Below are 23,679 nucleotides of genomic sequence, written 5' to 3' on the forward strand. Positions count from 1 at the left end.
CTGATGGCATCAGTGAGCAGAGGTGTGTTGGCAAGGTTTGCTCTACCTGGTGCTCCTGAGACAGTAATGAATTGAATGTTGCAAATATCCCCATCATTGAAGACAAGGTGTGATGTTTGCATGGCAGCTCCAGTTCACCCTGTGGAAGAGGCATTCAAGTCTAGAGATGGTCTCAGCCCTCTGAACTGTAGAAATTGGGAAGCTGTTGGGAGGGCAGGAGCAGTGTTTTGTCTTGGGCAGAGAGAAGGGCATGTCTGGACTCCAGGATGGCTTGGGGTTGCGCGAAAGTGGAACCTTAGCAATTACAAGCCTGAGGATTGCGAAAGTAAGCTAGTACAAAACTTTATGATGTTAATTTCGTTTTCTTGAGCAGATTCCTTCTGTAAGCCTAGCAAATCCTGATGATGAGACAAATTTCTATTATCAGTGCCAACACAAAGGCACTAGAAACCGCAAGACAGAGGAATGCTGAGGCAGTCTAATGGAGCGTACAACTCTGCCTAAACTACTGGCATGTTTTGTTTTGTTCTTTTAATTCTTGAAAAGAATTAGAAAAGGATGGCAAATCCACCAGAAGAGAAACAAAACCACAGGGATCTTTGTCTGTGGATTAAGCACTTTCAAGAATGAATAAGAATAAATGCTTCCCTGTTTTCACTGTTCTGTATTCTAGGATAAAGAAACCTAAGTTACTTGCTGAGGTATTCTGATTTTCTTATTTGGACTTTGTGATTTTAGAGAGCGTATTCCATGGGATTGTACATCCCAGGGGAAGAAATTAAGATCAGGTATGAGAGAAACACACCTAAGGGTCTGAAATACTTTGAGTTTCTCAAAGATGATCCCATGTGGGCATTTACACTTAAAAATGGGTGGAACTTCTCAGCCTGGAGTTGTATCGAATTACTCGTAAAAAATCTCTGAGGTCTTTGTATGGACCAGGATATTTGGTCCAAATATTTGGGTATTTCTTACAGTTTTTTGAGAAAAGGACTGCGGCCTCACAAAGTGAAAACTAGTCCTGCTTTTCTCTGGATTTAAAAATAACTCTGTATCTTGGAAAGCTGTCTCAGCAGAAGTGAAGGAGTAAAAAAAAAAAGTATATTACATCCCCATGGTTTCATGCAGTGCAGCTGTGCTAACAGTGTGTTGGGAAGGAAAGGCATGAAATAGTCCATGAAATAATCAGTGAATCTCATGGTAAAGCTTTATGCAGTGAAGAGACTGATGGCTCAAGTATCCTACTGCAAATAACCAAGGGAGAGGGAGAATGGTGCCATCATTTTCTAGGGGAAAATATCCAGAATGCAAATACATTCTAATTAAATCAGTGGGCATCTGATAGGAAGCCTGCCATAAATTACAATATCTTTAAATACTCATACAATATATTTGGATTAAATATGCATATTCAGATGGATTGAAAGTTTTATTTCTGGTTAAATATCTGTAGAATGGTAATCAGATCAGGGAAAACCATGCCTCTAGATGTCATTAAGAATTCAATTTTAAAAAATCATTCCGTATAGTCTGTAAGTTGATGACTGGCTTTCAGTTGTTCTTGCTATATGTTTTTTAGACCTTTTTAATTTTTTCTATACTGTGTGATTATATTTTTAATTATTTGGAAGAGATGTTGAGTCTACAAGTATTTATAGAGAGATATTTCACTCCTCCCATGCGCAGTATTCTAAAGCTTCAATATAGTTTAAAACATAGAAGTGAGCATGTGTCAACATACAATCTCCAACAGCCTTTCTTAGATCTTGAGGTAATCAGTAGTAGTACAGGAATAATGGAACATTACTGACCAAATGTAATGCACAGTTGCCACAACAGATTTATTCCCTATATGTCAACTCTAAAGAACAAGTGGTTAGTTTATAACCCTCCTCGGGTTACAGCATTTTAACATTTCTTCAGTGTTTATTTATTCTCCTCCCAAAGAATGTTCTGGAATATTGAGTTTACAACCTGTGGCTCATGTGATGGCAGTGGAAACAATTAAGCCAGAAGCTTTCAAAGCCGCCACTGGGATTTTGATGCCCGAAGTCGTTAATTTTAATAAGAAGTGAGCTGCTGTTCCTCTTAAGTGGTTTCTAAAATCTCAACCCATAAAAACACCTCTCCACCGATTCCAGTTTACTAGGAGTTCAGAGCAAGATAAACATGTGTAACAGAATAGTAGGTGTTAAATGGTGGAAAGTATGTGTTCAGATGTCTCTAAAAACATTCAAGGAGCAGAGTGGTGGCCCCAGGGTTTAACTGGCAGATCGAGTCTGATGTGGTGGCTGCTCCTGCCATTGTCATCTCAGGGGATTGCAGATGGGATCTCATTGCTGACTGATCAGAACGTGAGGTAGAGTTTTGTTGAGAACAAGTCAATGGAAAGAGAAATGTGGGCAGTAGATCACTTTCAGCCATGATGTTCACACTGCTTGTCAACTTTGTTTTCTTGCATCTGCTCCATGCTGTTGCCTTCTTAAGATGTTTCTGCATGCCATAACCTTTATGTCTATTGTGACCTGAAGGATTTATCCACTGCAAATCTGTGAGAGCCTTTCCTTCTACATGACTCTGCAGATGACATTGCTTCAGCCATGGGTGGAGTGACTGTGATCTGTGTCTCTCAGTCTAAGAAGTTGTGAAAACTTCAGAGAGTTCCAAGATCTCTCTTGGAGAAAGAAAACTGCTGCAATGATGAAACCTCATGCTCAACATGAATCGTGGAAGAAAGTCTTACTAGGAAAAGATAGCCAGTACCAGCAGATCTTTCTGTAATGTAAAATAGAGCATGGGATGAGTATGAATGAGTTTGAAACTGATTCAAGAAAAGTCTAAATGCTTGGAGAAGGAAAGGAAAAAAAAAAAAAAGGAAAAAAATCCCACAAAATAGGGATTTTCTTGTCTTTTATTAATGAAAAGAATGTTCATTGGAGAATTTTAGAATTAATTTAAACAAGCATCTTTCTTTTCCGCATCTGTCATATGATCTCTGAAAGATGTCATTACTGTTGGCTACAGTGACAAAATTACTGCAGTGTTTGCCAGTGAGTCTCTCTCCCAGTAGCAGCAATTAATGCACAGTAGCTGTTGGAAGGAGCTGTAGGTAAAATGTGATGCAGTAGACAATGATTCTGAGTGCTATTGTAATGGACTTCAAAAGCACAAAAGAAAAAAAAAAAGGCTGCCATTAGTAGTAGATGTGACTTTTTTTGGAACTAAATGTTCCTTAAATTAAACATGTGGTTTCACTTGCAGTTCATTTTGTACATTGTCACCAATGAAGTTTAGGATTTCTTATTACTTTTTCTTAAAAATATCTTGCTGGTTTCACTCAGGAGGCAAAACTTTTCACGTGGCTTTAATCGTTTCTGTCATAAAAGTGATAGCATCCATGTAATAGAAATAGTTTTGCAGACCACAGCTTCATATTGGCTATTATTTCTCTTCCATTTTCTTTACCTACAACTCATTGGGCCATCAGAAAAAAGTTCCTTTTTTGCAATTAAGACCAAATGGAAACTTTCGCTGAAGTTAGAAAAAAAAATCACTTTGTGTCAGTACTGCTTTATTAGATTTTTGTCTCAGATATCTTGGCTCTCAAATGCAAGCTAACATGGCTGCATATCAAAGAAGAGAGTTTATATTGACTTTTTTTTTCTAAAATTAGTGAAATTCTAGAAGATGAAGTCAATAGAAGGCCTTTTGCTGCACAGTTCAAGAGTGATGCAAGAGATGGTAGTATTTCAAACAGCAGTTAAGAGCTCTGGTAGTATAGCTTCATGGTGGTCCTAGAGAGGCCATTTACCTCCTTTTTTTTTTTGCTTCACTTCCCCAGTACACAGAAACTGCTAGAGTTTGGGTCTCACAAACCTTATCCCAGCAGCCTTTCTATTATACTGTGCTGTTGTCAACAGCCTGGGCTTCCCTGTCGCTAGCCCTAATTTGGGTGAATGAGTGTAATTATTGTTGCAGTCAAAACAGTGATTTGTTTCCAACAAATGATGTCCAAAGTTGTATTAAAAAAAAAGGGAACTATTGTTATCTTATTTGGGGTTTTTTGCATCTTTTAAGGTATTCGTTAGTTAACAAGTTAAATATAAGCTAAATAAAATATAAGTTAAGAGTAGTTTTCCTCAGAGTTTTGCTATTTAGAGTTTACTTGATAGTTTTCTAGGAAACGCCACTGCTGTGCTTCGCCACTGTTCCAGAGCAAAAGCCTCTCTCGTGGCACACCTTAGCAGCTAGCAGCACTCAACAAGAATAGTCCTTTGCTTTCACCTTTTCTTAGCATTATCTCTCAACTTACTTATCAAATACATATCAAATATGTTTTGCAGTTCAAGAATGACCAAGATGAGTCCTGCCTTACAAGAGTCCTCAGCAACAGCCCTGCCTGCTCTGCAGCTTTCTGAACAGGTCCCACTGACATCTCCTTCCCTGAAGCCTCTACAGATGGATGAAGAAGACAGCCTGTCTCCTCATCTCTTGTTACCAGACAGCATCAGCCAGCTGGAAGAGTTTGGCAGACAAAAGAAATGGCACAAGAAACAGCACAAACACCATCGCCAGAGGCAGTTCAATGACCTCTGGGTTCGGATAGAAGACAGGTGAGTCATAACTTTTATGATTCTTGTCCTCTTCCTGCTGCCCTTTACAGATTCCAGCTTTGTTGAGTCGACCATACAACAGGTTGGAGAAAAGCTAAATGGGAGAGATGAGGAGTAAGGCCTTGTTTTTGGAACATAAGGAGGAACTCAGAGGAAGGCTAATAGGAATATTTAATCTAAAAGTCAAGAGCGAAAGCTGATGGTTAGAATGCTTAAAATACAGAGAAAGTACACTAAAAAAAAAAAAAAAAAGAAAAATATTGTTTCCCCTTCTTATCCAGTAATAATTTTCCAATCTTTACTGTCAGTTTTCAGCCCAAAGACTGAGCCATCTTCCAAACTTTAAGATTCTGACATATCTAACTTACCTAACTTTCAATCTTCAATATTTTGATACTGAAAGTATTTAACACCTCCAACACCTCTGTTGTTGCCTTGGAAACAACAAAGTTAAGCATCCTGAGTCTAACCACACTGGGTGTGTATGTATCTGTCTGACTGTCTAACAACTTATCTATTTATGGCTTGTTAGAACCAACTTAGGGTATGTTGCATCTGAAAATCACAGCACATCCTTCAGAAGTATTCTGAATATTCAGAAGTATTCATTGCTGTATGTTTCTACACTTGGGAAACTGAGGAACAGGCAAAGTCATTCCCATTTTCACAACATCTAAATGCTTTGCATTCCAAACAAGTCAGAGTTTCTTACAAGTTTCTCCTTTTACCGATGAAAAAGGCTCTCTACATACTTGTGTTCTGTATTTTTTTTTTTAATTATTTTGTTCATTCTTTTTAAAGGAGCAGTTGCCTTGCTTCTGTTGAGTTTTATTGTATTCTTTTCTTAGGATGAGTGATGTAAGTGTTGTTACAGCAGAATATAATAATCTTACTGGGGTAGGATTATTCTGATGCTGATGCCAGCCTTGGTAAGGAGAATTGTATCCAAATTAATTTGTTTTTTTCTCAAGATTTGTTCAGTGTTGGATTCTCTCTGTGGAAGATGTTTTAGCATGAGGTAAAAAGCATCTGGTGCTATGTGTTTGGCTGCCCCAAAGACAAGGGGCTTCTCTGTTCATCTTCCACCCGAAGGATGCCAAATGTTGGTGTCCCAGCATTTCACGTGTGTGTCTGATCCAGCTCACTGCATGTGTAATATGAGTGAAGTCCTTAAACAGTAAAGTCTTATAAGAGTTTGGCAGTTAGCCGTGTTCCTTCTGCCCTCATCTTATCTATACAGAAAGGATATTGGATATTGGGCCTGATACTGCTATGGAAATGTGCAACTGGGGACTTCAAGCTGCAGTGCTTGCATAGCTTTGGCAGTCTTGTGTTCCTTTTGTTGTTTTTATTTCAGTATTAAATATTCCTAGAAAAAGTGTTTCAAAGGGTAGCTCTCCAGGCTAGAGTTAAATTATTCACTCTGCGCTGGTGAGAGATTTCATCTGAACTGAAACCTTTTATCCCTTTACTTCCATTTCAGAGGGATGGAGATTGGGATGAGGAAACACAGGTTTCCGTTCCCACCAAGCTGGTGATGAACCAGACACTGTGTGTCGCCTGCTTGCTGAAAGATCCCAGGGAGATGTTAGTGGGAGATTACAGTCCTAGAAGCAAGGAAGGGCTGGAGGAAGGGAAGTTTGCCTTAGTGCTTTCAGATGGCTTTAGTTCTTCTATACTTCTGGAGTAACTTCTGCTGTTTTCCTGGAAACAAAACAAAACAAAAACTACAAACTGTTCAGCTAAATCAGAGACTCAAAACCAGCCCTGGTTTCTTCATAAACTGGCTGGGATCTCAACTTTCATAAACTGGGTGCTGCATATTCTGCTTTTGGCAGTCGGGTTTCATCAGTTTTAATTGCAAGCTGGACCTTGCACAAGGCAGTAAACAGTGTGTTCTTTCTAACTGGTTTCTTTCTGATTGGCAAGGAAAGAGCAGAAATTTGTGCCTGTCCCTAGGCTTTGATGCATGATTGTTCTTGGGAAGAAACAGGGTGACTAATATGGGCAAATAAGTGTTATTTGTGCAGCAGAGAAACACATGGACTTGCATCATGTTACCACAGTAAAGTTCATCAGCACTGAAGGGTGAGGCTGTTAGCACTCATTTTGGGAGGAATCTGGTAGTACTGGAAGCTCATACTTGGACCTGACTTAAATTGGAGCACCGTTGTGTCTGTCTACAAAGCCACTCTGTGTGGACTGAGCTCTGTTCATGTAGTATTATGGCTTTCCACATGGTTCTTCTTCCCATTTGAATTTCCTAACTCACCCGAAACTTTATTTTGAGACACAATAGGGAGATTTAGTTCATTGTTACTTTGGGGGGGAGTGAAAGCTGTGTAAAATTCATTGTTTCCGTGAAAAGTCTCCAGAATTCATCTGTTTGAGTCATCTTTCAACCTGAAAAGTCAGAGAGAAATATACAGGTCAGGGACAAATCCAGGTGACTTTATGCCAGATTGCTGATTTTTGTATGTACCTCGTTGAACTGTGAAATGACTGTGGTTCATACAGCTTTTTTCCAAAGCTTTATTGACCACGGGTTAGAGGATTTGATGAGCCATGAATTGCAGGACTTTTATGGACTATGGATTTCTCAGTTATCTCATACACTCCTGTGGAAATCTTAAGGTGTTTTTTTAAGCTACCAGCACAGAAACAAAGGAAATGAACACAGGAGAACAATCTTAAAGCAACATCAAAGTTCTGACTCCAGCCTATAAAAGCCAGGAAATCCATAATTAATGGTTCCACTAAGACCTCATCTTACACGGTCTTTCTGGTCTGATCTGAGGTTATAGCTACAATCTGAAATGGCCTCGTGAAAAATGAGTCATCATTTAATGTCACACATCATTATTAGTATTTACTTTCAGTTATACCTTGGAGATTGTCCTTTCCTTTTTGTTCTGTCTTAGCAGCTGAGACATTCGAATTGGCAACCCTGAGTGGACGCTGTTTAGATTTATGTGTTTGAAGGCTAGTACTGCTGTGGAGGATGAGAAAGCTTCTGCTCTGTCTTCTCCTCTTCTCTGACAGAACTAAGATTTGCTGATCTCCTGGGTAATTGGCTACACTGAACAATTCAGTGAAGGCTAATAAAAAAGTAAAAAACATTGATGAAATCTGTGGTTTCCTCTCCCATCTGCCTCCTTCCCTCTGAATCTAAACAAGATGAAAACGTTCTGCCTGGCTACAATTCACGTTTGAAATTGTTTCTCGAGAATGAAAATGAAATGGAGATTTCAAGTAGCAAGACTTTTTTTTTTATTATTTTATTTTAATGACTTGATTTTACAGATCTGAAGCCTGCCTTTGGGAGGAATTTGAAGGCAGACAGTATTAAGACTCTAGCTAGCTTTCATAGCCAAAAGCCAACTGGGGCAGCAAGAAGGGGAGGCGAAGCCCTTGCAGTGGAAGGCTGCAGTCTGGCACACAGAGTATGTCATTGTTCCTGATGACACTGTGTTAGCTCAGTTTCCTCTATAATATATATAATTAATTACAGATCATTCACTGCCTATTCATGATGAGCTGCTAAGTGAATTGAAAGAACAGAGAAATGCCTGTGAAGTTTCAAAGTAGCAAGCAAAGGCCAAATCAGCATTGCACCTTTGTTCTAGGGCAGGCAAAAAGCTTAAGGTTACAAACCAACAGCACAAACAAATGGAGCACTCTCTCAAGAGGAGTGGGAGCATTACAGCAGGGTGGGAGGGAGGCTCCTGGGTAAAAGGAAGCAGAGTTAGTAGCTGGGAGAGTGTTTGGGAGGTGTGAGGCTTAGAAGGAGCAATGGCAGCTAGAGGGTGTGGAAGAGGAATACAATAGTGAGTAGAAAGAATTAGAGGGTAGATCATCCATGGGCAGATCATCCATTCCTATTGCCAAAGCAGAGATCTGAGCAGAGCCAGCACTTGGATATTGAGGACACACAGATGCTTCACTTGCGTAGAAAAGAAATTAAAGGAAAAGAATTGTGATGAGAAAGAAGAGATTCTTGTCCTAGATGTAAGCTGAGCTCTGCAAAACCTACCGTTAATGGGAAATGAAATGAATTTCCCTTGTAATTGGAAAGGGCATTTTTCTGATAGCCCAGTGCTGACTACACAACCCCAGATGAATGCAGTGACATCACAAGTATCAATTTATTTTATAAGCAATGGTTATTTTAGAGAGGAAAAAATATATATACCAGTGATGGATGAAGGGGATATAGTGTGTAATAAACTGCAGTAAGTGTGCCTGTATAAAGTGAACCTTATCAGTTTGGATGGAATTTAAGCACTTAGGCTGTTATCCTTTCTTTTAAGACAATGCGGTGATGGAAAACAGAACACTGTCAGCTCAGACAAACTTTTAATTTCACTTAACTGCATCTGAAGGGTAAATTTCAGTAAATGAATCCAAATTGCTTCCTTTTCACAACACGCAGTGCTGAAATACAGTACTTAGCTTCATTAAAGAAAAGGCTGCTTTTCTTTAGAGGAGACCTAGACACTTTTGAAGTCTAACAGGTAAATTGTGGTCAGATGATTTCCCCTCACATGGTAGCTTTGAGATTGAAATTTCCATCACTGGGGCCTTGTTTGTTTAAATTACCCTCTCTGCCTCTCTGGGAAGGATACTGCTGGAGGCTGCATGCCTACTGCAGGGGATTGCTGCCTCCTCCAGCCTCCATGCAGCCAGCAGAATAGTTGTCCCCACTGCACATGCCCTGTGTTCAGCCTAACCTTGTCCAAAGGCCAAAGATTAGGAAGCAGCTTTGGGGCTTTCTAACTCGTTACAGTGTACCTGCCTCCCATGGGGACCCTACCAGCAGCCAGGAACAGTGGAAGCATAGGTGTGTTGAAGTCACACCTCCCCTCTCCTTGTCACACCTCATTGCTGGTTGGGGCCAGCGTTGTGTGGCCCGTTGGCTTTCCTCCAACATTTCTGCCTGCCATTTCCTTTGCTGTTCCCCTGGCAGGATTTCCTCCTCAGGAAACTTTCATGATCGCAGTCCCTATCAGTAACTGCCTCCAGTCTCTAGAGTATGGCACAGAAATGCCCTGAAAATCTCATGGCTTGGCAGAAGAGGTAGTTTGTCAGCTGAGTGATCACGGAATATCCCCTGAACAATTCTCCATCCCAGTTCCTCTGCACCTTTGTATCTTGGACTGGCCTAAAACCTGCTCTTAGTTTGGCCAGTTTTCAGTGAATTCTGTTGGAAATCTATCTGGGAGCCGAAGAAGATGCTTTGGTCACTGAAACAGTGTGAGTTGGTCCTTCCCTCTCCCTCCAATCAGGGATGATCATAGAATTGTGGTATCATTAAGGTTGGATAAACTAATAAGATCATCTAGTCCAGCCATCGAGCCATGCCTAGACCTCTCTCTACTGTGTCACTCAGTGTAACTCCTCTCCTTGAACATCTCCAGGGGCAGCCACTCTGTCACCTCTCTGAGCATGTTGTGCCAGTGCATCATAAGAAGCACTCATGCTTCTGTGAAAAGGTGGCTCCTCAGCTCCTCCTGAGCAAAACATGAGGTGTTTTGTACTTTTCCCTCCTTAGTCCCTCACTGTTTCCTCTTGAACCTCTAAGATGAGCATATGTCTTGATGCCTCCTTTCAGCAAGTACCAATGTTGGCACCTCTCACCAGCCCTTAATGCTCAAGCCCTCCCATGGAAGTAAAATATCATCACAGTATATCTCAGTGCAGTATAAATAAGAAACAAATCTCCTGACTGTAACATATGATATGGTGATGACATATCCTCTGTCCCTAGACAGTTTTTGTTGAGGCTTCTTGGATTATCAGGTTAGTCAGAGTGCACACAACGTATTAATTAAGGCTGCAAGACCTGTGCTCAGCGCAGAATTCTCTTGTGCATTTGCAGTAATGGATGGGAAATCTTGAAATTTGTGTCCAAAACTGGCATTTCCATGCTAATAGACCCTCCCTGTCAACTGGCCATGACTGATAACTTCTTTTGCCTTGTGAAGTCAAAGAATAAATTTGCTATTCTGCAGATGGGGCTGGAGAGATGTGCAGGCACACTATCACCTGCTAGATACAGAAACACAAATGTGTGCTTTACTTTGTTCTGTTGATTTTACATAGTTGAATGTTGCTGGTGTTCTGTGTAATATGCAGATCCAGTGTGATGAAACACAGAGACTGGCAAACTTCAAAAGACACAAGCAATGGCTTTGCCTGTTTATTATTTTCACTCTTATATATCTCACCACCACTATGAGTGTGAAGCTGTATGTAGGACCTATGAAATTAATGAAAGCTATAAATACATGCAAATCAATTCATTAGAAATAAAGAACACTAAAAATAGATGAAAACACATGAAAGTAGACAATTGGAATATAGATTTCATTCTTTCGTGAAACTAAACTCTTTATTGGCAATGTGCTAGGTATTTTATTTTCATGAAGCTTAAATCCATCATGAATATTAAACCCATATTTTTCAAGGCGAGCAAGTAACAAAATTGGAGCACATAAAAGCTTAGATTTTTGAACAGTGAGGTATTTTTCAGCACTGGGTACCTAAAAACACTTTCTGCTCCTTCCTTCTTGATGCTGATTAAGATTGAAAACACAATGCAAGAGGTTTTATGGAACTCATTAAGAGATTCCACTTCTTTTCTTGTTTTCTACTTTTCATTTGGCGTCCACTGAGTAAAGGTAGTCCACACTGCATTTTTATATGCATCTCATTTGTATGTATTTTTGGTTAAACGTAGTCCTGCCATAGCAAGCCTTTTTAAACTGCTTAAAGTCTGCCTGATGCAGCACAAATAAAATGTTTGCTTAGGATTCAGTTTCAAAAATGAGCAGCTGCTGAGTTCTGATAATCTCTTCACTGTCATTTTTCCAATGATGCACATCCCCACATGTTCTGCTCCTTCCTAGCCAATGCTGTCTCGTTCCCACACCTGCTGCTGGGACTGCTCATAATCTTGAACAACCTGTTTACTTTTCATTTCCCCGGTTCACCATTCTCTGCTTGAATTTTCTCATTCTCTTCTACTTGTTCTTCCTGCCCTGTTTAATACAGGCTGCATGTGGTTGGCAAAGAAGGGTTCAGGAGGATCCCTTCACCGTTTCCATCTTCATCCTCAGACCCCTGGACCATGGATGCCACCTCCAACTCTCTGGGCTCATCTCACAGGAGGCTGCAATTCTATAAGCACTGCAAATTACTTCTGTCAGTCCATATCAGTGGAAGTGCATGCTTTGGGAGCCTTCAGCAGAACCTCTTTGATATGGAGCATGTCTCTAGTAAGCAGCATGTCTTTGACATATGGCATTAGTGCAGACTGCAGGAGACATAGCTAGGATTCTTTCTATGTCTTTTCCTTTCCTACTGGACGAGGCAGTGTGGCAGCGTTTATTCCTTGCTAAATTCCTGGTCATCATAAAGCACTCCATGTTCTTTCTGCTGATTTTCTTCCTCCTTCTGGAAGCCTCGTGAGCAGTCTGTATGACTGTGACCAGTGCTAGAAACGTTGGGGGCTTGCATTTCCTCTGGATTATCTCATGCCCAGTATGGTCTCTACCTTTTGTATGCAAGTGTAGGTTCAACTTCTGCACCTTTGAACTGTGCTCTAGACACCCACAATAATGAAATTATTAGTAAAGCCTTTGTGATAATGCATTGGATCGTTTTTCTATTTCTAAGCCATTAGATGTGTGCTTACAGTTGACATTAAGTCAGGGAAAAGCTGGAGAAGTAAGTTTATTTTCAGTTTGTTTTAATGTTAATATTAAGATACCACGATCGAGTGGGTTAGACTGTATTTAAGGCTTCCCATCCACAACTATTCCACCATAAATATTAGGTTTCAGGATTGGAGCTGTAGTACAAAATGTCTCCTGTGCAGAGAGGCAAAAAAAAGAAGCAGAGTGTTTATTCCACTGAAAGAGTTAACACCAAATGAGTTTAACTGTCTTCGGTGTTAATGCAAGGCTTTTTCTCCATCTATTTTTAGTCTGTTCCAGCAGCGTATCCCACTGTGGTCTGGTATGCAAGAGCTTTGCTGTGAGGTTTGCAAACACTTGTATTTTTGTGTTGTGAGAACAAAGCATTTGTGTGTTATGGCAGTGTGTGTTCCTTCGAAAACTGAAAGGGAGCGCAGGCCGTGCATGTGATCCATGCACATGTTTATTGTTGCCTGCACATAACCATGTACAAATGGGCTCTGGAAGAGGGCTTGTTAGCAGATGTCGTCATGGCCCTTCCAATTTATAAATATGAGCTTTGACATTTATATTTTCCATATCCAGGGCTTTCACTGGCCAGATGTTCCGAGGATTGGCTCTTTGGAGCCTTTAACTATGACTCCTTGTGGCATATTGTGTATTGAACACAAAAGGAAAACAACTGTCTTTCTGACTCACATCAAGCAGATAAGGAGGGAAAACGCAGTGGATACCCTCTCTTAAATGGAATTCTTCTAAACCTAAATTGCACTTGAACATAGCTCTGTAAAGCTCTTCTTAGTCACTCAGCTGAGAAATAAGTTATCTGGTTTAACAGGCAAAGAAAATTAAATACACGGTAACACTTCTCCTCTGCTGTTTAGGGTGGGTGAAGAGAGTGGTTTTTGTTAAACTGGCAAGGCTGACTGCAGTTGCAGACGCTGTACGAAGTGCTGAGTGGGCTTATGCCCAGGGAGAGTTGGATTTCTTCAGTGCAGAAGTGGGTAGTAAAGCACCTGTGCTCCCTAAATCACAGCTCTTCATACAAAAAGAGATCCTCCATTAGGAAGTGTTGTTCTTTCCCTATTGAATGGGTTGGGGACAATCTCTGCGTTCAGACTCTTTACCTTCATCTAAAACACAGCTGTCCTAAGTTGAACATATGCATTTGGGTGACTTTCTTACCTAGCAGGTACCCAAATCCTCAAAAATTGTACATCTGCTGATTTGCAAGGTGAAACTACAGGCTTAGCAGAGCTACGTAAAATCCATAACCTATCAGAAATGTCTTCCAGTGAAATCACTTGGTTACGATAAAGAAATCTGTCATTAAAATTCAGTGGAAATGCACACGTAAAGCTGTTGGTGTTACCCAGAGAAGGGTAAGGAGCACCACAGGCAGCACTGCACACTGAAAGCCCAGCAGGACCTTGAAGGGCAGCTGTGCCCCAGGTCCAGTTACTCACTGGGACAAAGGAGTGGTAGGATTAGATAAATTAATATGGTTTCAATGCTATAAAAGCTGGGTTCCTGCAATTATAAAAATGCCAGGCCAAATTCTGATTTAACTCACATCTCCCCTTTACAACTCCTGAGTAACTGAACAAAGTAAGCATTATACCTGGGGTCTGAGCCCATTAAGCTGGAAAGAGAGGGAACCCAGCCAATTTCTTGCAAGCTGCTAGATGTCAGGGATGCTTTGCATAGCACTACCATGGAGAGGCATGATGCAGACCATGCTCACGGAATTCTTTGGCTCAGTTCTGTCGAGACACTTCAGGGTCCTAGTTATGACACCCAGCAGGAAAAGCTTGTGCAGCCTTTCCAGCCCTGCAGGCAAGCAAGTGGCTTTGTGTGAGTCACGAGTGACATCTCGAGGCTTCCAGAGTGTTTGGAAGCTCTTGCGTGGTGGCTGGTATCATCATAGTTGCTTTGCAAGCAGGGGGAATGATCTCAGACTTAGTATCTTAGACTAGAATCTATGAATCTAAGACATAGAATCATTAAGGTTAGAAAAGATCTTTAAGATCACACCGCAGATATTGCCCACTGTCCACATCCCTCAGTGCCACATCCCCACAGTTCATGGACACCTCCAGGGATGGTGACTCCACCACCTCTCTGGGCAAGCTGTGCCACTGCATCACCACTCTTTTGAAGAAATTCTTCCTAAAGGGCAATGCAGCAGTTTAATGTTCTTTCCATTTCTGCCCTGCAGATGTGCCTTATGAACCTCTTTTTTTTTCCTTTTACTGTTATTATTATTTTGAGAGTGAGTCTGCTTGAAGGGAAAAGAAGCCAGTGCTTTTGTTCAGTGGAATGAGCTTATGTTCAGTGCTGCTCAAAATAACAGGTTCAGAGATATGACCCAACCTTAATTGTTCTTATTAAGAGAGACTTGGAAAAATAATGAGCAGTGAGCAGGGAAGTGAGCCCAGTGAATTAGAAAGAAAAATGTGATACAGAGTAAGTGGAGAGAAAAAAAAATGCCGTGTGAAGATGGAAAAAGAACGTGGGGAAGGAAAAAGAAAATTAAAATCAAATGGAAAAATGCAGTATGTTGGACATCCATTTAAGCCAGTTTATATTTTGTTGTTCATTCTGTTCCTTAATACGTTGTGCAGGCATCTTCTTAGCTGAAATAATTGTGTGTCTTACAGAACAGTCTTGGAGAAAATACTTAATTTGACAGGATGTTTTAGGTGTTTCCCCAGTGCTGCCTATTCTAAATCATTTTAAAATCTGGAGAGGAAAGTCGATATCTTTTACAGTGTTTAACAAGAAAGTGACAGGGTCAAATATATACATGTCTACGAATCTATGTGTTCCCTAAGCACATCTAAACATGCATGGTTAATTCTGTGCATCTGCAAAATATATTTGAGCCACAGGGCCCACACAATACCAAACAAACTTGAATGTGCATAGGAGAGGGCAGATTGAGTCATTCTGTTTCTAATTAGTTGAAAGCTTGAACCCAAGAAATGAAATATGAATTTGGAATTTGACCACCCCAAAAATGCAAATTGTTTTGCATGTAGGGCTGTTCTAGAGTGAGTAAAATACCGACAAAAGAAGAGATACATTCAGCTCATTCTTGGAGTTTGGTTCCAAGCTACTTGATTGTGGTGCCATCAAATGAACCCTTTCCATATTGTATAACGATCAGGGTTCCCAGAAACTTCACAGATGGCATTACTGATGAGAATTTTGCAATTCTAAGCTCATCTGTATATGCATCCTTGATGTTCTTACTTACTTTGGCTAAGTGCTGCAATCATTATCTGTCCAACAACCAGAGGATCAAGTATTTGGTTATCTGAGCCGTGATGAGTGCCTTAATTGCACATACAAATCAGGTACATGGCCAGATGTGTGCAGAGGGTGGGGGCGAGTTGGTGGATGTTTTTGAGACCACAGCACTGTTTAGGCTCTGGTGAATGCATCCTGGCTCACAGTTTCTGTACAGACATCTGAAACGAAGCATTCTGAGCTATTCCCCTGCTAGCAAGACCCTGGGTAAAACCGGAATGCATTATCCTGGCTCTGTGATTGCCTTGTCCCAGTGCAGAATCACAGGGGGATATTCTTAGGATATTAGAGAATCATCAAAGCATTTCTTAGAAGGGCAAAGGAAAGAGCTAGTGTTGTCATCTCCTGCTTCAGGACCACCCAGGCACTCTACAACAGATCATGGGTCTTCAGCTACAGTATCTTGAATTATTGTTCACAGAGATTTTAAATTATTTCATTTATTTTTTTAATTTTATTTAATTTTAATTTTTATTTTTATTTTTTTTTTTGAAAGGATGACATGCAGTTTCCTGACGGGCTGGTTTTAATAAGGTCAAAATCTTTGTTGTTGCCAAATCAGAGAGGAATATAACATCTTTAAGTCATTAGATGGGAATGGGGTAATTACTCAGGGGGTGTGCTTCAAAGGTTATTGGTTTTTACAGCATTCTGTGTTTTTACACCACTCTGCAGTTGTCTGAAAAGTAGCTGCAGGCCTGATTCTGCTCCTGCCACATGTGCTGGTGCACGATTTGCAGGGAAGGTATTTGTAAGGTTTTCTTGCAGCGTTTCAGGGCAGGAGGTTGAATGGGGCCATATGCAGTCTTCTCTAGGGACAGGGGAAACTTAAACCTAACCATAAGGTGCAAAAAAAATCCCAAACCTTTCCCACCCGCTGAAAGTTCAGGTCAGAAAAGTGCCCTCGGGCTGTGCTGGGGATGTTTCTCACCTGCTCCTTCCCTACCTGCTAAACACATGCACATGTCTCCCTTTTCACCTCTCTGTCCTCACTCTCACACTGACACTTCAAGGTCCTGACTCAACTGTGAGTCAGGAGAGGAATAGAAGTGAAGTGATTTAACAAGGTTTTTGTGCTTCACCAATGGGTGGCATGGGGATAAAAAATAAATCCCTCTCTTTCTCTGAGGCAAACCCAAGAGCTCCCTAAGAGATGGGATTGAGAAGACAGCAGCAGTATCCCTGCTGTTGTCAAATCATCAAAGAATGGCTTGGTTGAAAGCAACCTCAAGGATCATCAAGTTCCAGCTCCCATCCCACAGGCAGGGCCACCAACTTCCAGATCTGCTACTAGACCAGACCACCCAGGGTCCCATCCAGCTTTGTCCTGAACACTTCCAGGAATGGAGCATCCACAACCTCCCTGTAAAAAACTTCCCCCTGACATACAATCTAAACCTTCCCTCCTTGAGCTTAAAACCATTCCATCATTCCCCCTCATCCTATCACTGTCTACTCTTTAAAAAGCTGATTCCTTTCTGTAATACTATGATGTGATGGAAAGTACAGCAATAATAGTGGGGTGGCAAAGTCCTAGGTTACAGCAAATGAGGAGAAGCCCAAACACAGCAGCTACAGATGCAGAAATGAAGGAAGAAAATTTGCTTACTTTTGAAAGGTTCAGGGATGCAGGGATCTCCAGCAAGATACCCTCATCTCCACTGTTAACCCTTAAATCAGGTCGGGGGAGGAGTGGATCCTGGCTCCAACCCTTCTGGTCACTCAGCTGCATTGCATGCACCTGAGCTTCCCTGGGTTGGCCCTGCCTTCCCACCAGATGCTCAATTACTGTTTCAAGCTGTGACTTAGCATTTCTGCTACACCCTCATTTTTATAATCCCCTTTTAAATACTGGAAGGCTGCAGTAAGGTCTCCTTGCAGCCTTCTCCAGACTGAACAAGTCCAGCTCCCTCAGCCTGTCCTCCTAAGGGAGGTGCTCTAGCCCTGTGATTATCTTTGTGGCCCTCCTCTGCACCCTCTCCAACAGCTCCACATCTTTTCTCTATTGGAAGCCCCAGATCTGGGCTTGGTACTCTGGATGGGGCTTCACAAGAACAGAGTAGAGAAGGGACAGTTACCTTCCTACTGGCCACCCCTCTTCTGACGGAGCCCAGGATGCCATTAGCCTTCCAAGCTGCAAGAGCACACTGCTGGCTCATGTTTAGTTTTTCATCCACCAGGATCCTCAGGTCCTTCTCCCCAGTGCTGTTTTCAAGGAGCTCTTCTTCCAGTCTGTATATGTATCTGGAATTACTCCAACCCAAGTGCAAGACCTTGCACTTTGCTATGTTGAACCTCCTTAGGTTCACACAGGCCCACCTTTCAAGTTTGTCAAAGCCCTCTGGATGCCATCCCTTCCTTCTAACGTGTCAACTGCGTCACTCAGCTTGGTATCATCAGCAAGCTTGCTGAGGGTGAACTCGATGTTGAGTAGCACCAGTCCCAAGACAGATCCATGGGGGACACTGTTCATCAAAGTCTCCACCTAGACGCACTGCCATTCAGCACAGCCCTCTGTCTAATGCCTTCCAACCAATTCCTTATCCATTGAATAGTCCAGCCCTCAAATCTGTATCTCTCCAATTCAGAGATAAGGATGTGGTGGTGGACCGCGTCAAAGTCTTTGCACAAGTCCAGGTAAATGACAGTGGTCACCTTCCCTTTGTCCACTGAGGTCATCACTCCATCATAGAAGACCACTGGATTGCTCAGACATGAATTTCCCTTCATACAGCTGTGCTGTCTATCTCAGATCAACTGCTCATCCTACATCTGTCTTAACATGTCTTCTAGATGATCTGTTCTATGATCTTCCCAGGTACAGAGGTGAGACTCACCAGCCTGTAGTTCCCTGGGACCTCCTTCCTCCAATTCTGGTAAATGGGAACGACATTTTCTTTTTTCCAGTCCGTGGGGACTTCTCCCAACAGCCACAACTTCTCAAATATGATGTAGTGTGGCTCAGCAACCACATCAGCCAGCTTCTTCAGGACCCTGGGATGCATATTATCCAGCCCCATAGGCTTATATATGTTCAGTCTCATGAGTTGATGTTGCTCTGCTCTTACAGAAGGGGGGGGATTTACTCTCCCAGTTCCTACCTACAGGCTCAAAGATGTGAGCAATACGAGAATCTTGGCTGCCAACAAAGACCAGGCAAAGAACTCATTTAGTACCTTAGCCTTCTCCGTATCTGTTATAGCCAGTTCTCCTTTCTCATTTACAAAAGGAAGTATGCTCTCTTTGGCCTGACTCTTCTGACCAATGTACCTAGATAATCCCATCTTGTTTTTAACATTCCCTGTCAAGTTCTGTTCTATCTGTGCACCTCTCTTCAAGTCCAGATAGAGCCTGAAGGTAATCTTCATTTCTACTCCTCACTGTGTTTTTCACAATGAAAGGAGCAATCTTTCTCTTCCCCAAGCCTGATTTAGGAAAGACTGCAGTAGGCTGTCCTTACCAATCAAAGTCCACAATGGGACATGAATTTAGCTGAGGTTCAACAGACCATAATTCCAGAGGGAAGGCTCTGAAGGACAGCTCATTCTTGGAGATGCCTTTGTGGGGATGGTGTCCGTTGGAGATGTCTCATTCCCAATTGACTGTAAAGAAAACACAGATAAATAGCTCTGACTGCAAGTCTGCCTAATTGTAGCCTGTAGCTACAATTAATCCCACCCTTAAATCCTGTTAAAGTCCAGGGCTTCTGAAGGACAATTTGTGATTCTCCTTGGTGGCATCTTCTGCGGGTACTGCTGACAGCCTCTCTCCAGCATGTCTGGGAGGCATCCTGTTCTTGTATGCTGCATTCTTGGGTCTGGCAAGGAAGATGCCCCCCCACCATCCATCCAGTGATTTGCCTTATGCCAGGCACATTTTGATAGAGTGCATCAGCATCCTGGCATGCTTGGTCATGGCTTTTTGGCCTTTCAGAGCCATTGCCTCGTGAAACTTGTGCTTCCAATTTCCTCCTTTCCCTCACTACCCTCTTATTCCTCCTAGAGATAAGCCAATGCCCTAACGAAGAGCAGGGCTCATCACAGACATAGAATCATAAAATCATTTGAGTTGGGACCATTAAAGGCCATCTAGTCCAATTCCCTTTGCTTCTGCTCGGAGGCTGGAGGCTCCAAATGTTCATTCCAAAGGGGAATGGCTGGCTTGCCAGCAGTCTCTAGGGGAGACAGTGCACTGAAATAAAGCAGGTTCTGTGCTCCAAGTTCTTTGCAGGTGGGAGTATAGTTCCCATTGATATCCTGTTGGAAGAGAAGCTCAGATTGATGGTGGCAGGTTGTTGAAATGCTCCTGATGTTGTTGCCTGACCCCTGTACCAACAGTGTGGCTTATCTGCCTCTCTGTGCTTGTAGAAAGGGCAGATTCTTGTAGTGGAGAAAATGGAAAATGGCCAAAGACCTAGGCTCCCTGTAGCTCCAGGATAAAGGGAAGATAATAAAGATAAGGCTCTTCTTTGGCTCATCCTGTGTTCTCTGTTGGCCACAAACCAGTGTGTGAGATTGCTCACTCATCCAGACATGCAAAGGCAGCTTACTGCACTACTGCAAATGAATGGTCTCCCCTGGACAAAACTCTGATTCCTTAATCTGATCCAGATCGGAGTTTTCTGTTTTTTTTCTTCTTTTTTTCGATGAACTGAATGAATCTTGCCAAAGCGTGAGCCTGTTGGCCTTGATCCTGCAAGAGGTTTTAGAACGTGCTGAGTTGTAGATATGTGCAGACGAACCTTTCTGGGAGCGCTTGTGCCTGCAGAGCTAAGAGTCCTGCTCGTTTGAGACTCAGCATCCTGCAGGACTTATCCCACTGGCTGCAAGAACAGTGTTCACAAGAAAGGCAGTATTAAAAGGTTGTCAGTTGAAAAATGCTTATTTTCAGTGCTCAATCTATGCTAGCACATCATCTTAATAAGCTGCTTTCATCAGATTTCATACTGTAAGAAAGGCAGCCTGAATCTACATTTGTTTATATTTATTTAAAATACTTGTCATGTGTTTACATAGCTCTTTTGATCCAGGAAAATCCCCAAACACTTTTTGAGTTCTGCTTTAAAAGGCCACTTCCTCCAATTTGAATGGAAACCATGTTGGGACTGAAAGATGGCAGCAGATAAAAAAAAATGCATGCAAATACAAACTCATAGAATCAAGTAATTAAGGTGAGAAAAAGATCCTCGAATCCAACGGTCCACCTACCACCAGTATTACCCACTGAACCATGTCCCTCAGTGCCACATCCCCACCGTTCTTGAACACTTCCAGGGATGGTGACCTCACCACCTCTCTGGGCAGCCTTTGCCAGATCATGACTGCTCTTTCAGAGAAGAAATATTTCCTGGTACCAAACTTGAACCTCCCCTGGAGCAGCTTCAGCATCACCAGAACTGAGCCAGTCCCCTCCCCTCAGAGTACACCAATTTTCCATCAGCTTGAGATCAGTTACTGGGAGCTTTATGCTTCCAGTACGGGTGGTTTGGGAGCAGAAATAGTGAAAAGACCATCTTCATGGAAACTGCAAAGTGGGTTCCTAAGTGGGAACCAGAGCTTCTCATGGACTTTCACAAGGACTTGGAGAAAAAGAGTAGGGAGAATTGTTCACACATATGAGAGAAGACTGAGATGAAACATGGTTAAGTCTTCAAACTACTTGAAAGGCTGCTGAGAAAAGGAAAGGAATGAACGGGTCTGTGGGGACAGCAGGAGTCACGAACTCGAGCTGTAGCATGGGATATTTGGTGAAACATGATGCAGTAATTCTGGATGTCAGATTTCTCTGCAGAGACTCTGGAATTGCTATCATTGTATGCAGTTTTGAAGACTGGATTAGACATACAGCTCAGGAGAGTTTCGTTCTCCCCGTCTTTGCAACAGATGGGCCAGAAAGTCCCTCCTTAGCCCTGTGTTCTGTGATTCTGATGTGGTGTCACACGTGGTCAAATGTGCCCTGCATATGGGAATAAACCTGAAGTTAAACTGAAAATGTATTTCCAAGCTCCTTGCAAGCTAAACCAGAACAGAAATTCCCCCATGGGGCTGTGTGTGCATTTTATTTTCAATTTTAACATGCTCCCAAATCATCAAGGTGCTTCAGCATACCCCCAGCATAAATGACTTGATTCATGTAATTGGATTCAGTAGGATCTGTTCATACAGCCTGTGACTGAGGCCCCATTTTTGAGAAAGTTTTACACATTCTAGTGGTGGTAAGACAATGTATGACTCAAGCAGTGATTTGAAAAACTGCCCTATTATCTGATAAAAAGTACAAGCTTGTGAATGTGATACCGCAGGTCTTTTGGCTAAAATATACCTGGAGTCTTCCAAATTCTTAAAACAATCCCATACACAGGAGCAAAAAAGAGACGTATGAACAGCAGAGCCACTGGTTGCCTATTCATCATCACTCACGTGGAATGTTTTACGAAAGACATTTTTATCAGATGCAAAAAACTCAAACATGGAATAGCCTCATCTGGCAAGAGAATGTGTGACAATAATTTAGCTTATTATCCCCAAGATCTGTGATTCATCTTGTGAATCACACATACAGTTCAGGAAGAATCAAAACCTCTTTGAGGTCAGTGGGAAGCATCCGGTTGAGTTCCCTGATTCTCCTTTCCTATGGGAGTCAGTGAGATTCCCACACGCCTGGGCACATGTGCTCAGAGTGAGCTTGGAGAAGTTCTCTCATCACCTGAGCCACCTCTAAGATGAGGTTGCAATCAAACCAAGCTGTCTTACCTTGTGTAACCTGCAGGAAAAGGAAGACCCCCAGAGGGCATGGTGGGGATGGGCTGGCAGTTGGACTAGATAGATGATCTTAGTGGTCTTTTCCAACCTTAATGAATCCAAGGCTCTACCCCCTGGAGACTGAGATTTCTCTTCACACTCACCATAGAAATGGTCAAGTTACAATCTTGAACCAAAGATTTTACAAGAAGGCATGTAGTGTTTGTTCAAAGTGATCATTCTCTTTATCTCTAGACCACATGGGCAGTAGGCTAGCATGCTAGAAGTGGAGTTGCATTTAACAAAATATATTATATGGCTAAGCTATGATTCATCTGCTATTTGTGTGTCTTGTACACGTTAATGGAAACACACTGTTCTTCCCTGTTAAAGCACTTACGGATTTATTTATTTTTTAACTAACAAATAACCCCACCTAACAATGTTTATCTTAACAAAGAAACATCTCTATGAATCTAATGTCTTGAAACCAGTGAATGACCTCACTGGCTGAGAAGAGTGGTAAAAACTTCTCAGGTCTCTTGACAGGAAGCCCTGGATTTTAAGTTAATAGTGTCACCCCCCTCCCCCCTTTATTTTTATTTTATTTTATTTTTTTCTTCTTCTTCAAGGAAGGAAAAAAAACCCACCAAAGCAAAACACTTCTGGAAGTTTGCTAAAAAATGGAAGCACATCATACAGAAATGCAAACTCTTGATTTAAGACTCCTTTAGGAACCCTCCGGTTGGCTGTGAATCCCTAACCAGCCTGTCCCCCACCCCAGACAACTCACATCATACATCCCAGAGGTGCAAAATGACAGTCTGTGCAAGGGACATCGTACCTTTTAGTCTCACTGGAGAAGCAAGCCCATAAAATGGGTCAGGAGTAGGATATACCCAAACTGTAAATCCTGCATGGCATTGTGGTGACATTTGAAAACCAGAACTTTCTTGCAAACTTAATTTTATCTTAGGGCTAAATGGCTTATTTCTGTAAAGCTACAAGTCACCTGAAGAAGAGTACAAGCACCTTACTAAGGGCAGACGGTATGGAGTTAGAGATTTAAAACAGAGCATAACCTTATCCCAAATCTAATGTTTTTTGATGCAGTATCACAAGTTCTGAAGCTGCATACCCTGCGTCATCCATTAAAGATACAATCCAGCCACTCACTATAGGAATTTAGATAAGAGCTGTCTCCAGCATTGTGTGATTTCAGAATCCTCTGTTTACAGCAGTTTGTTCCTCTGGTATAAGCACTCCTTCTCACTATCAAGACATAATACTGGCTAAATGGAGTATCTGTTCTCATGA

General features: G+C 41.8%; 1 protein-coding gene across 2 annotated transcripts in view; it reads left to right on the top strand.

Moving 5' to 3' along the window:
• The window catches only part of TRABD2B (TraB domain containing 2B), a 257,922-nt gene that overhangs the window by 228,945 nt on the left and 5,298 nt on the right, over positions 1–23,679 (top strand). For both annotated transcript variants that reach the window (XR_008202202.1, XM_052665961.1), the window contains exon 6: positions 4,344–4,613. Coding sequence is in view for 1 of the 2 variants with exons in the window: in XM_052665961.1 (XP_052521921.1) it covers positions 4,344–4,613 (270 nt within the window). In the remaining variant the exon portion in view is untranslated. The remainder of the gene's footprint in view (positions 1–4,343; positions 4,614–23,679) is intronic.

Source organism: Tympanuchus pallidicinctus, unplaced genomic scaffold (assembly GCF_026119805.1).
Source record: "Tympanuchus pallidicinctus isolate F22 unplaced genomic scaffold, pur_lepc_1.0 scaffold7, whole genome shotgun sequence".
NCBI classification, from domain to species: Eukaryota; Metazoa; Chordata; class Aves; order Galliformes; family Phasianidae; genus Tympanuchus; species Tympanuchus pallidicinctus.